This window comes from Festucalex cinctus, chromosome 8, assembly GCF_051991245.1.
Source record: "Festucalex cinctus isolate MCC-2025b chromosome 8, RoL_Fcin_1.0, whole genome shotgun sequence".
NCBI lineage: Eukaryota > Metazoa > Chordata > Actinopteri > Syngnathiformes > Syngnathidae > Festucalex > Festucalex cinctus.
In genome coordinates, this window is record NC_135418.1 from 8,899,698 (window position 1) to 8,913,833 (window position 14,136).

Sequence of the window (14,136 nt, forward strand, 5' to 3'; positions counted from 1 at the left end):
ATTAGCTCATGTCACATTGACATGAGCTAATGGCTCTCTGCTGGCATCTGGCTAATGTGCATATGCCGAGCTCATTTAAGAGTCAGGGAAGAACCCCCAAGGGAAGCAAAAGGGTGTTCGGGTGGGGTCAGGCAAACTAGCATATCCTCATATTGAGATGGCAATAAATTAGCTCGGTTTCTTCACAAGGATGTTGTCTCATTGACTTTTTTTTTTTTTTTTTTTTGCAGCAGCAGCAATGACTCCATATAATATAAATCACTGAATAATTTAGGCTTTTTTCTTTTTTTTTACATGCCCCACATGAGATTTTGCAGTCCTTAAATTACAATCCATTCTTTTTTTTTTCTTTTTTTTTGGCCTCTATTTGTAAACGGATAATTAATGGCCTGGAAATGTAACCTGACACTGTTGACTCCGTCACAATTGTTGCAAATTAGTTTGGTTCTTTGTACAACATTTTACTTGCAGATATCAAATTTTAAAATGTTTAAAATCAAGATACAGTGCTTATCCGAAAGCCTATTTTGTTCCAAATAAAGCTGGATGAAATACTGAAGATTTTTTTTTTCCAAATGTATGAAGAATTATCCTTGGTGCTTTAAAGGTTAAAGGGTTTGTGTCCACGTATGTAATTGTTCAATACCACTTTTTTCAGACCTGTATTCAACTCTTGAGTAAGGATGTAACGATATCCAAACATCACGATACGATATGAAAACGATATGAAGGTCATGATACGATAATTATCATGATATTGTGGGGCATTGGCGATATTTAAAAAAGATCACAATATTGTAAAAAAGAGAGCTCATACTAAAAAAAAAGCACAATATTGTGCTTTTGTACATAACAGCAATGCATATAAACCACCTAAAATCTCTAATAACAATATTGAGGCACTTACTTGCTAATGAAAGCACACATTGATCGCTTCACAAGCAAATTAGGTTCCCCTTTATCTGACAATTAACATAGATTTTAAACATAGAAGGCCAAAACATCCCTAATGAAAATTAAATTGCACTAATAAACTAGCCACTAGAGGGTGCTAGAACTGCACAAATGGAAATCAATCTGACTTTTTTTACTTTTAAATATTGTGAATATGACGACAACGATATTGTGGCAGTTTTAATATCATGATATCACAATATTGCCCGTATCGTGACATCCCTACTTTTGAGTAGCCACTGAAGCAGATGCCAAGTACCGATTCCACTAGTAGTCTTGATAAATAAAATGTCCCTCAAAAATGGATCTACACATAATTTTTTTTAAAGGCCTATATATTCCAATAGAGCATTTTTCTTTTTCTTTTTCTTAATTTCAAATTTATAGTTCCTAATAGTAAAATGGACACAAAAGGGATATCGGCTCGATACTGATACCTGGTATCGATACTTACTCATCCCTAGTAATTGTAATTGGAAAACGGATACATAAGCTGGGCACAATACATTGTCCCTGTATTAACAGAGGTTGTCTTCGGTATCCTAATTGGTCATTGGTGTGAAATAGGTTCAACATGAGGAATTATGTTCAAATATTTAATTACATTTTTATATTTTTAATATATACTTTTGTTACCATACCACATCATTTTCAAGCATCTCATTTATGAGTGAGCTGTTCCTTGTAGGTTTTAACATTTGACGCTAAGCTAAGCCTCTTAGCATCTTCTCCACCCTTGTGTGGAGTTCCCCAGTGTCACATGATTAGATGCGCTTCACTGAAGAGACACTTTACTCAAACACTGGGTCCCAAAAGGGAATAGTTATGCGTACAGTCTGTCTAGCGGACACAGGACGGATGTGGTGGAGGAGAACAGGCTCTGCAGGGGGTGGAGCACAACTCAAGCACATCTTTTTTTAATTGGCACGTCAGCCTAAGGTGATTTTTTTTTATTAAATATTCACATGCTATATTTTGTTTTTAGTTGCTGTCACTTTTGTTTTACTACGGGATATCAGGGGAGAGCAGAAGCTTGACTATAACTGTTCCTTTTCATTACGATGCAACTGTTAATAATGAAAACAGTGGGTGGATAGCCAGAGGCAAGAAGTCCAGCTAAAAAAAAAATATATGTGACATATATATATATATATATATATATGTGTGTGTGTGTGTGTGTGTGTGTATATATATCCTGTGTAAAATGCTCATTTTCTGATGTATTATTGTCAAACTGGAATTAGGGAAGACCTCAAGCTTTGATCCTGTAGTGTTTTCAAGTCCTACTCCCGATTATACATTTATAGGGCCGAGGGCCGATTTCGTGCATTTAAACTATTACCAATGAGGGGGGGGGGGGGACTTCATTTTTTGTTAACATCAGCTTCATTTTTCAACAAATGAATCAAAAATTGTTGGCACTCTGATCTCTTGCACATTTTGTACTGATCGACAACTTTACGTGGGTTACCGGCTCCGGCAAACTGAGCGGGCAGCTATGCACCGGGTCTGACATGCATGACGTAGTTATGGTTATTGTCCATTGACACGTTTTGAAATGCCCAATCTTGGTTTGTTTTTCCCGACTAATTGACTTTTATTTTGTAAAATGGAACCCCCCGGAAGTGCAATTTTCGTATTGACGTTAACTTGGGGATAAAATCGACCCGACGGTGAGGGAAAGAAAGGAGGGATGCAAAGAAAGGGAAAGGGGGGCCGGTGTTGGCTGAGAAGGAGAGAGCGCGACAGAAGAATGTGGCTGCACAGAGAACTGGCCAGTTACAAAATTGTGTTCATCTGAAACACGTTTTTTTTTTTTGGGTTGCTTGGCGCCGGGATAAACGCCTTCTTACCCTTGTTAAACTGAGCGTCTCCCATTGCTGCTGCTGCCTTTGGGAAACATTGGTGGGATACAAGGTAAGGAAATAAACGCCATATTCAGTGCATATGCCTTCATCTTATGGTTAATGCCCAAATCTTGCTCCAGCGAACCCATGTAGGCTTTGTTTTTGCATTTACACTAGGAGAATGCAATCTGTGATGTGCTGAGTTTGACGCAGTCACGTCAAAACACGGGAAGAACCTCAACACCATTAGTTGCTTTTTTTTCTCTCTCTCTCTCTCTCTCAGCAAAACGCGTTCATCGTCAAATGTCTGTTGCTGAACACCGTTTTAAACTAAAAGAAGAAGAAAACAGTTAACGCATGCACGCACACAAATAATGCAGATAACGTATGCAATTTAGGAAAGATGATTTTTTTTTTTAATTATGATTTTGTATTAGTCATTACGTTATTAATGTCAAAACACATTTGGGGACTAATTATGTGCAGCTCTAAAGTGATTACAACCTGGCTTCAGCAGGTCACTGGACATTTTTGTAATGCTATGACGTTGATTTACTGATCATTCAATCTATTATGTTAAAGCCTGGCCGCCCTTTGAGTGGTTAATATTACTAATTTATTATATTACACTTCTTTAAAAAGTTCTTAAAAAAACAACAACAACAACAAAAGTTCAACTCTCAGGTAGACAAAAAAATATATATACACAAAAGTGTGGTTAAGTGTGAGCCCCAAAATTTCTTGTTTAAATTAAAGCAGGTTGCCCACACCAGATAAGTTGGAGAGTGGACAGTCATCATATTTTACTTATCTTTGAACTTTCATGTCTATACTTAGTTTGCGATAGGGATGTAACGATATCCAAACATCGCAATGCGAAATTATCATGATATGAACCTCACGATACAATAATTATCATGAAACTGTGGCGAGGAGGGCGATATTAAAAAAGGTCACGATATTGTAAAAGAAATGAGCTCATACTAAAAAACGCAATATTGTGCTTTTGTACATAACAGCAATGCACATAAACAATATACAATCTCTAATAAGACTTATTATAGAGGTACTTACTTGCTAATGCACACACACATTGAGTTCCTCCATATATTGACTTGATTCACAAGCATATTATGTTCCCCTTCATCTGATGATTAGCGTGGATTTTAAGCATAGAAAGGTCAAAACCTGCTATATGAAAATTAAACTGCACTCAAAAATTAACCACCAGAGGGTGATAGACAAGTGGAAATCAAGTGAAAATCAACTTGACATTTTTAACAGATGTGCTGCTTTTAAAATCGTGACCTGATGGCGATATTGTGGCAGTTTTAATATTGTGACATCATGATATTGCCATTAAAGTTACATCTAGTTTGTTGAGTTGCAGCCCATTTGGACAAATAACACATCACACGTTTTTTGTTTATTACAACATTGTATCATAATTATGATGACTTTACTTTGTTGCATTCAGATACAATAAATGTGTTTGTTGCATTAATAGTGCTGTCAAAATTAAAGTATAAACTAATTAATTAATACAAAAACCTATCACACTAATCATGTATTATTGTAGATTAATCACACGAGGGGTGTTAAAAAAATCGATTCAGCGATATATATACTACATCGCGCGATTCTCGAATCGATAAAAAAAAAAAAAGATTTTTATTTTTTTATTTTTTTTTATTTTTTATTTTTTAAGAGCTCAGAATTGTTCATTCGGTAGTCTTACCGATTCAACGTCTTATCATCATTGCCTTTTTTTTTTTTTTTTTTTTGTGTGTGTGTGAATCGATTTTTAAACTTCCATTTTTAATGGAAAAATATTCAACAAAACGTCTGACTTCGGGTTCGGATTCACACCTTGAGCATGGAAGAATGTTATATGAACGGAACATTAAGCCTTAATATTTTATTTTAATGCTGTTCAAACATGAAACAGATTACAACCTCTATAAGACTGAAATTTCAGATAAATAAATAATACATTTTTATATAAATCTTACACTCTACAAGCTTACTGATTAGTATTTTATAAATTTGAATGAAAAAAAATCGCAACAATCGACTTATAAATTCGTATCGGGATTAATCGGTATCGAATCGAATCGTGACCTGTGAATCGTGATACGAATCGAATCGTCAGGTACGAGGCAATTCACACCCCTAAATCACACTATTAATTGTGAGCACAGATGACCCTTTAGCTGACACTGGATGGTTACGTTAAGGGTAGCACAGGTTAGGTTTCAACAATAAACATAACTACAGCAATAAAGTAAAACATTTAATTAATGTTTGCATATGACATTGACATTCAAAATATTTGTTCGTGTCAAACTATTTGGGGGTAATTGTTTTCCATTTTAATTTATGCATGTAATTAACTGATTAGAACAAGAAGAGGTTGAGTGTGTGCAAAAGTATAAAATAAGAAAACGGGAAATTTAAGGCGATACTAAGTAGAACAAATAAATAAAATTAGAATGCACAATAAAATACAAATAAATACACAATAAACTTCATGAGACATGAAACTAAAACATCCATCACACAGCAAAATCCCGAAAATGGAGTGAGACACAATGCAGCATAACAGCAACCAGCGAGACAGACAAATGTTTGGGCTCCATTCTAGTGTGACTGCAGGGCTAATGACTGGAGGCTAATTACCAATTGTTCCCAGTAGCGCAGATCCTTGTTCAAATTCTCCTTTTGACACCTCGGGTAAACCAAGAAAAACACAGAGAGCAACTGATAGAAAAAAAAAAGTACTCCACTCACTAGTATTAAACCCATTTAACCAGATTAATACCATTTGCTTGTTGAAACTCCGTCAAAATAAACCTACATTTATATGTTTGTCAACTGTAATTCTGACAATCGTCATATTTTGCTTTTGCTGATGTTTTAGATTTTTGTCGAGGTACCGTTTCAGTACCTGTATCGAGGTATTTTATGCAGGTATAGTATCGAATTCAAAATTTTTGTATTGTGACAACACTAGTTACAGCAATGTTATGCACGTGAAGTTGCCAATGATGGCTACTCAGTAGGGATGTCACGATAAGGGCAATATCGTGATATTAAAACTGCCACAATATCATCGTCGTCATGTTTACAACATTTAAAAGGAACACATCTGTTAAAAAAAAAGTCATGTTGAGTTACATTTGTGCAGTTCTAGCACCCTCTAGTGGCTAGTTTATTAGTGCAATTTAATTTTCATTAGGGATGTTTTGGCCTTCTATGTTTAAAATATATGCTAATTGTCAGATAAAGAGGAATCTAATTTCCTTGTGAAGTGATCAATGTGTGCTTGCATTAGCAAGTAAGTGCCTCAATATTGTTATTAGAGATTATAGGTGGTTTATATGCATTGCTGTTATGTACAAAAGCACAATATTGTGCTTTTTTTTTAGTATGAGCTCTTTTTTTTTTTTTTTTTTACAATATTGTGATCTTTTTTAAATATCGATAACTCCCCCACAATATAGTGATAGTTATTGTATCGTGACCTTCATATCGTGATAATATCGTATTGTGATGTTTGGACATCATTACATCCTTACAACTCAGTGCGAGAAAAATCACAACATACTGAAGATCTTCCATCCACTAGTTAAAACCAAGAACGTGAATTGTGTGAATAGATAGAATTTTTCTTTGGAAAATTGTTTGAGTAACTCAAATTGTTTGGAAAAAGGGACGTTTGTAACTTGATTTTTTTTTTTACTGTGTCTTCATTAATGTTTGTTCTTGTGAACCCTGTGATTGGCTGGCAACCGTGAGTCCAGAGTGTCGCTTAATCATTTGTCAGCTGAAACAGGCTCCAGCACCCTTGAAAGTTTCAACCATAATGAGGATAAGTGATATGGATAATGAATGGATGGGAACTTGTCATATCAGTTTGTCCACAGGTCCACATCCTGGACTGGTTGCCAGCCAATCGCAGGGCACACAGAGACGAACAACCATCCACACTCACACGCACACCTTGGGACAATTCGGAGCGCCCAATTAACCTGCCATGCATGTCTTTGGAATGTGGGAGGAGACCAGAGTGCCCGGAGAAGACCCACGCGGGCACGGGAAGAACATGCAAACTCCACCCAGGAAGGCCGGAGCCTGTACTCGAACCCGAGTCCTCAGAACTGGGAGGCGGACGTGCTAACCAGTCAACCACCGTGCCGCACAATGCAGTCATTTTATCAAATAAAAACAAACAACAAAAGACCTTGCACCTTCAAATGAAAGCAACATGATCGTTTCACATTCACTGTAATAGCTTTAGAGGAAGTTGAAAACTCTTGTGGATCACGTAAGTCTTTAGTATGAGAGCATTTTGGCAACTAGGGGTGAAACGGCTCATCAAATTAACGATAGATTTTTTTTCTGCCTCTTGCAGTTATTCAGACATGTCAAAGAAACTGTAAACATACTTACAGTTTTTTTTTCCAATTGCTAAAACACAATTTTGCAAACTAGGCTTGTTTTATCAAAATAACACAATTCACAAAACCACACAGCCGAACTGCAAAACCCCTCTCATATCCTCCAAAAATGAAGCACTGCAACCAAAACTACATATAACTTTGCCAAAATCAAACTTTTGTACCAAGTGGCACACACGTCATTCATGTCACCAGATTGATGTCTCATCAACTACACACTGTTGGGCATAATGCACAGTACTGTCATCTTTAGTATGCTTTGCCATAATACTAAAATAGTTCAAACTGTAGAACATTCTTCAGATTGTTCACAAGCACAGACATATTTGAATATACACACATTGCTGTTCAAAAATGTTAACAATTTACATGTACTTGTTTTATTTTTCACAAGTCAGTACAACATATGCACAGCAGATATGTTTACATTGAAGTGAACAAGTATATGCTCACAAAACAGTAAACTGAGAAAGACAATTGCAGGAAAAATATCTCTATCTGTCTATCTATTAGGGGTGTGAATTGCCTAGTACCTGACGATTCGATTCGTATCACGATTCACAGGTCACGATTCGATTCGATACCAATTAATCCCGATACAAATTTATAAGTCGATTGTTGCGATTTTTTTTCATTCAAACTTAGAAAATACTAATCAGTAAGCTTGTAGTGTAAGATTCGTATGAAAATGTATTATTTATTTATCTGAAACTTCAGTCTTATAGAGGTTGTAATCAGTTTCATGCTTGAACAGCATTAAAATAAAATATTAAGGCTTAATGTTCTGTTCATAAAACATTCTTCCATGCTTAAGGTGTGAACCCTAACCCAAAGTAAGACGTTTTGTTGAATATTTTTCCATTAAAAATGGAAGTTCAAAAATCGATTCAGCCGCCTATTGAATCGATTCGAGAATTGCGCGATGTAGTATCGCGATATATTGCCGAATCGATTTTTTTTAACACCCCTACTATCTATCTATCTATCTATCTATCTATCTATCTATCTATCTATCTATCTATCTATCTATCTATCTATCTATCTATCTATCTGTCTGTCTGTCTGTCTGTCTGTCTGTCTGTCTGTCTATCTATCTATCTATCTATCTATCTATCTATCTATCTATCTATCTATCTATCTATCTATCTATCTATCTATCCATCCATCCATCCATCCATCCATCCATCCATCCATCCATCCTCTCGCATTGCATTTTCAGATTTTCAGCCCATGGATGATGACAAGATCAACTAAGGTTGCTTTGATTTCATTTGAAAGTTGCTGTCTTGGCCATGAAATCCTTTACCAGCTATACCCCAAAACTCATTCGCACTCTCTCTTCCTCAATCTCTGTCACGTCTTCCATTGTTGTTGTAAAAAAAAAAAAAGAAAAAAAAAAGAGAGAGATAAAAATATGTTTATCTGTGGTCTTTTTATAAAAGTATATTCGTAAAGTGTCATTTTGAATTGGAAAATGTGTGTAACGCAGAAAATGTGTTTCGAGGTTTGGAGACTTGAGAAGAGGTCTTGCTCTCTGTGTGCCATTTTAAATAATTGTGCTATGAAAGTCATTTTTGTGTTTTAGCAATTGGGAAAAAAAACTATAACGTAAAACGGCGCCTGTTAAGGACAATATCAAAATAAAGCTTACCGAATAATGCATTGACACTGAAGTTGGCCCCCGTGGTAGTGTGACAGCTAGCTTGACTTACCTTTTGGATGTTTCGGATTGCTTTATTTCAGTTTATAGTGTGGATGATGGGTGTGTTGCTTCCTGGCTTGTGGCCAAGAAAAAAACTTAAAACACTGGGAAAATCTTGTATATATATCAGGGTTCTACATGCCTGATTGTTATGGTGGCCCTGACAGAATGGCACTTGCCCACTATGTTCATGATATAAGCTTCAATGATTATTTCATATTCATCAGCTTTATACTATGTTAGTTAAGCCTTTAAGAAAATCTTACAACGGTGTAGTTATATATTTTTTTTTGTCGTATAAAACGGAATATTTTACGTTTGATATTTGGGCTTTATGCTGTATCTTGTTCCTTATGGAAGAACCAATCACATAAAAAATGTTTGCAGTCCAGTAAAAAGCCCAATGATTATTCATCAATTTAAGTGGATAAAAGTCAATGTAATAAAAAATTTAAATACAATTTTGATTGTTGATTTAATTGTATTTATGAAAGAAATGTGTACTCCACACATTACTCTTTATATTATTTACCTAATGTTTGTGTCCTGTTTTTAGGTATAAACGAGACTCACCTGTGAGATACGGTCTACACCTAATCTCTTTGTGAAGTGGATCAAGATGGTGGAGTCTTGGTGGAGGACCCTGCTGGTCCTCAGCTCACTTACACTCCAGGCGTTTGGTAAGTTCACCCCATCACACACGTGTATCTCACCTGTTCACACACATTCTGTTCCATATTACTTGAACGTATGCTTATACATATTGTCCATGGATAAAGCTTAATAGTCAATTCAGTATCAGTTCTCCAATGCACATCGGAGACCTAGGTTGTGGGCACACTCGGTCCTTGAGGACCGGAGTCCTGCAGGTTTTGAATGTTTCCCTTCTCCGACACAGCTGATATATGAGCAGCTCATCAGCAAGCTCTACATCAGCCTGATAACAATCCTGTTGATTGGAATCAGCTGCTTGAAGCAGGGAAACATCCGAAACCTGTAGGACTGTGGCCCTTGAGGACCAAGTTTGCCCACCACTGCCCTACACCTTACACGCCCATCAACGGAAACACGCAATCGAGGGGCACAAGGGTAGAAGTGCGAGTATTGAGACACGGCCTGTATGTCGCAACAGTAACTGGAAACAGCGTAGGTGTGTGACTTATGGACGTTGGAAGTCTGTGGCATCTACCCCATAGTGGTTCAGATTAGGGGTGTTAATAAAAATCGATTCGGCGATATATCGCGATACTGCATCGCGCGATTCTCGAATCGATTCAATAATCGGCAGAATCGATTTTTTTTTTTTTTTTTTTTTTTTTTTTAGGATTCACACCTTGAGCATGGAAGAATGTTATATGAACGGAACATTAATCCTTAATATTTTATTTTAATGCTGTTCAAACATGAAACAGATTACAACCTCTATAAGACTGAAATTTCAGATAAATAAATAATACATTTTCATATAAATCTTACACTCTACAAGCTTACTGATTAGTATTTTCTAAATTTGAATGAAAAAAAATCGCAACAATCGACTTATAAATTCGTATCGGGATTAATCGGTATCGAATCCAATCGTGACCTGTGAATCGTGATACGAATCGAATCGTCAGGTACTAGGCAATTCACACCCCTAGTTCAGATCATGGATGGATGGATGAATGTGTTTATCGTTTTGGCCATAATCGTGCAGCCCTACACCAAACTTATTGCGAACTCATTCATTCATTCAAAACACATCACATCAGTTCAACAAATTAGTTCATATGGGGCAAGACGTGAAAGGTTTTGGACTGGATAAGTCACTTTCCAGACTTCAACAAAAAAACAAAAAGGAGAGTAAGCCCTTCTATGAAAGCATGGAAATGCATCACAAGAGAATAATGTAAAGGTTTGGTGATATCAGTGGGTCACAGACTTACTGCATTTCCTGTCTCATAGTCATCTAGCTCATTTCCATAATAGGCCTAATATTAATTTTCCTTAACAGGATTTTGAGACTTAAAAAAAAAAACTGTGATGTGTTTGTTTTTTTGTAGGTGGAGACGTGTGTGTCTCTGGTCATGACAGTGGTCCAGTTTTTGAAGAACAGCCAAGCAGTTTAATTTACCCAGAAGGCCTGAGTGAAGGGAAGGTAGTTCTCAGCTGTCAGGCCAGGGCAAGTCCAGCTGCTTCCTACAGGTGCGTAATACTGCAGGCTAGCACACAACATTGTATTGGTATTTACCAGAGGTGGGCATTTGGCATATTTTTGCTGGTCCGTCATTCGTCATTTGTCGGCGCCCTGGACGCCCTTCCGTCATCGTCAGTCCGGCAATTTTTTCAAGCCAAACCAATGTGTAATCACTGGTCCCTTGGTCCACCATTTTATTTTACGCATGCTTCTGTCGTCCATTTCAGGACTGAATGACAGAGGTGGGAATTCCATCAGTCCTGCCGGACTGTCCGTCTGTCCGGAACTTGCGTCAGCAGTCCTTTAATTGGAAAAAATAAACACTGATACTCCCATGTAGCTTGATTCAAGTTCCTCAAAATGTTCATTTCAAGGCTTGTTTATCACGTCATGTTTTAATCCTTTGTGGTGTTCACTAGCCACTCGGATCTGTGTGGCCGAATGTTGGCGTGACGTTGTAGCCCGTGCAAGTCTGCTCTGAATCGGTTGTGATCACTGTGGCTCATCAGCTTACGGCCGATCATGGGTCAGGTTAGTTTGTGTTTTCATATGGGCGTTCAAACGGCCCGAATGTAGCCCTCTTCGATTCCCTCGCCGTCCTGAGCAGTGGGTCGTACGTCCCTCCCTTCCGGCATGCCGGTGCTATACATAAGAGAAGAAGGGTGTCAGCCATGTTGCGGTCTTCGTGTTGGTCCAATACACGCGCTTCTGGCACGAGGTACCGTTGTCCGAGCACGCTTCGCCGATGACAGCCTCTTCCTGCAAATTAGTGCGTTAAAAAAAATAACGTAACTGATCGTGAGTGAAAAATCAATGCACAAGCATTTGAAATTTGGCCCACTGAGGGACCTGTAGGCAGTGGTGGACAGCTCACGCAAGAACTTATGGACAACTGTCCTCGCTGGCTGGCAAATACATCGCAATATATATATAATTGTGGCATGGGATCTTTTAAACTATTCTTGTAATGCATCTTTTTTAACTTTGTGTTTGATGTGCAGGTGGTTGGTGAATGGTACGGAGGTCCCGCTGGGTTTAGATCTGCGTTATACTCTGGTTGCTGGAAACCTCGTGATCAGCAGACCCGAGTCTGGTCGAGACACAGGCTCTTATCAATGTCTGGCCATCAACCGCTGTGGAATTATCATCAGCAGGGCAGCTAACCTAAAATTTGGCTGTAAGTAAAATCATGGCTTTTTTCGCGCCCCCTAGCGTAGAAAAATAAAAACCAAGCCCGGCACGTTTGAGCTAGAGCAACAAAAATTGGCAGGCACGTGTAGCACCCCGAGACGCACAAAAAAGTCTATTGGGACCATGTAGCTAAAATGTACAGGAAGTGAGCTATGAATTTTTTAATGTCCAATTTTGGCCTATTTTGGCACATTCACTGTGGTCATGCTTTTTCCCCCTTTACAAACATTTTTCATCCAATTGACTTCAAACTTGGCATTTATCATCTCAAGACCTGAGAGAACAACTGGGCAAAACATCTTGCCTTTTCGAAATACGATATGACGGGGGCGGGGCATCAAATATTGCCTTTAAAATTTCATTTGTCCAGAAAGAGCAAATACTTAATTACTCCCATGTACAAGCTCCAAAAAATCTCAAACTTCTCAGGCAACGTAATAGTCACGGCCTGAAAACATCTGTATGATAAAATTCAGTTATACATATAGCGCCACCTAGTGGTAACAATAAATGTCATACTTTACGGTTTTAGCTACTGTGCTGAGCTCGTTGAAGGGATCTTCTCAAAATTTCACACCTTTGATGAGAGTCCAGCCCTAAAGACACCTACGAACTTATATTTCATCTTACTGATAGCGCCACCTAGTGGCAATTTCTTTTCTTACGAATTTTCTTCTAAGTTTTTCTCCAAACACGTTAACTGGACCTACCTCACATTTGCTCAGATGAGGGTTTCGGCCTTCATGATGTCACAACATTAAGTTTGTGAGTTTTCACGAATCGCTGTGGGCGTGGCTAAGCGCTTTCGCCAAGAAAACAACGCCAGTTTTGAGGGTCTAAACATGCGCAGAAACTCATGAAACTTGGCACACATATCTGACCTGGTAAAATGAGCAATATTTTATTGTTGATTGTGCTATTTTTACAAAAATGACTCAATAGCGCCCCCTATAATTTTTTAACGAAGCAGCCCCGCTTGTATGTTTAAGCAAGAACGACGAATATTTTTAGGTCTATGAGGGAGCCCAAGACCTACAAAAAAGTCTCTTGGACCTATATGCTAAAATGAACAGGAAGTGAGCTACGAATTTTTGAATTTCCCATTTTTGACGATTTTTGCACATTTACAGGGGGCAGACTTTTGCCCACTTCTCCTACATGTTTCATCCGACTGAGTTAAGACTTGACCATGTCAAGACCTGAGCCAACGACAGGGGGGAAAATCTTGACTTTTCGAAATACTATATGATGAAGGCGGGGCATCAAAATTTGTGTTTCGCACTGAAAAAGGATATGCTTAATAACTCCCCGGTACATGCTCCAAAAAATCCCAAACTTGACATGTATGTTTATAGTCAAGGCCTGAAGCTATCTATATGACAACATTCAGTTATATATGCAGCGGCACCTAGCCCTTGAGGCAGAAAAAAAAAATACCCCACTTACGGTATTTTTACAAAAATTGTAAACTCATTCTCAGTGTGATAACTAAGTCATTTATGAATATTCTTTTACTTTCCACCACTCAAAATGTTCACTGGCATCAGACCTATCCAAACATAAGTATTTTTGATTTAGTTTTATTTATTTTTGATAGCCTCTATGGACGTTAAAAGCAGTATCGTGAATGAAGGATATGCTTAATAACTCCCCGGTACATGCTTCAAAAAATCCCAAACTTTACATGTATATTTATAGTCAAGGCGTGAAGGTATATGACAAAATTCAGTTATAAATACAGCGCCACCTAGTCCTTGAGGCATTAAAAAAAATAAAAAATAAATCACTTACGGTATTTTGTACAAA

At 37.6% G+C, this 14,136-nt stretch overlaps 1 protein-coding gene across 1 annotated transcript in view; it reads left to right on the top strand.

Moving 5' to 3' along the window:
- The first annotated feature begins 2,604 nt into the window (after window positions 1-2,604).
- The window catches only part of cntn2 (contactin 2), a 45,421-nt gene continuing 33,889 nt past the window's right edge, over window positions 2,605-14,136 (top strand). Inside the window, exons 1-4 of the mRNA XM_077529276.1 lie at window positions 2,605-2,871; window positions 9,520-9,643; window positions 11,006-11,147; window positions 12,141-12,316. Coding sequence (XP_077385402.1) covers window positions 9,583-9,643; window positions 11,006-11,147; window positions 12,141-12,316 — 379 coding nt within the window. The 5' untranslated portion in view covers window positions 2,605-2,871; window positions 9,520-9,582. The remainder of the gene's footprint in view (window positions 2,872-9,519; window positions 9,644-11,005; window positions 11,148-12,140; window positions 12,317-14,136) is intronic.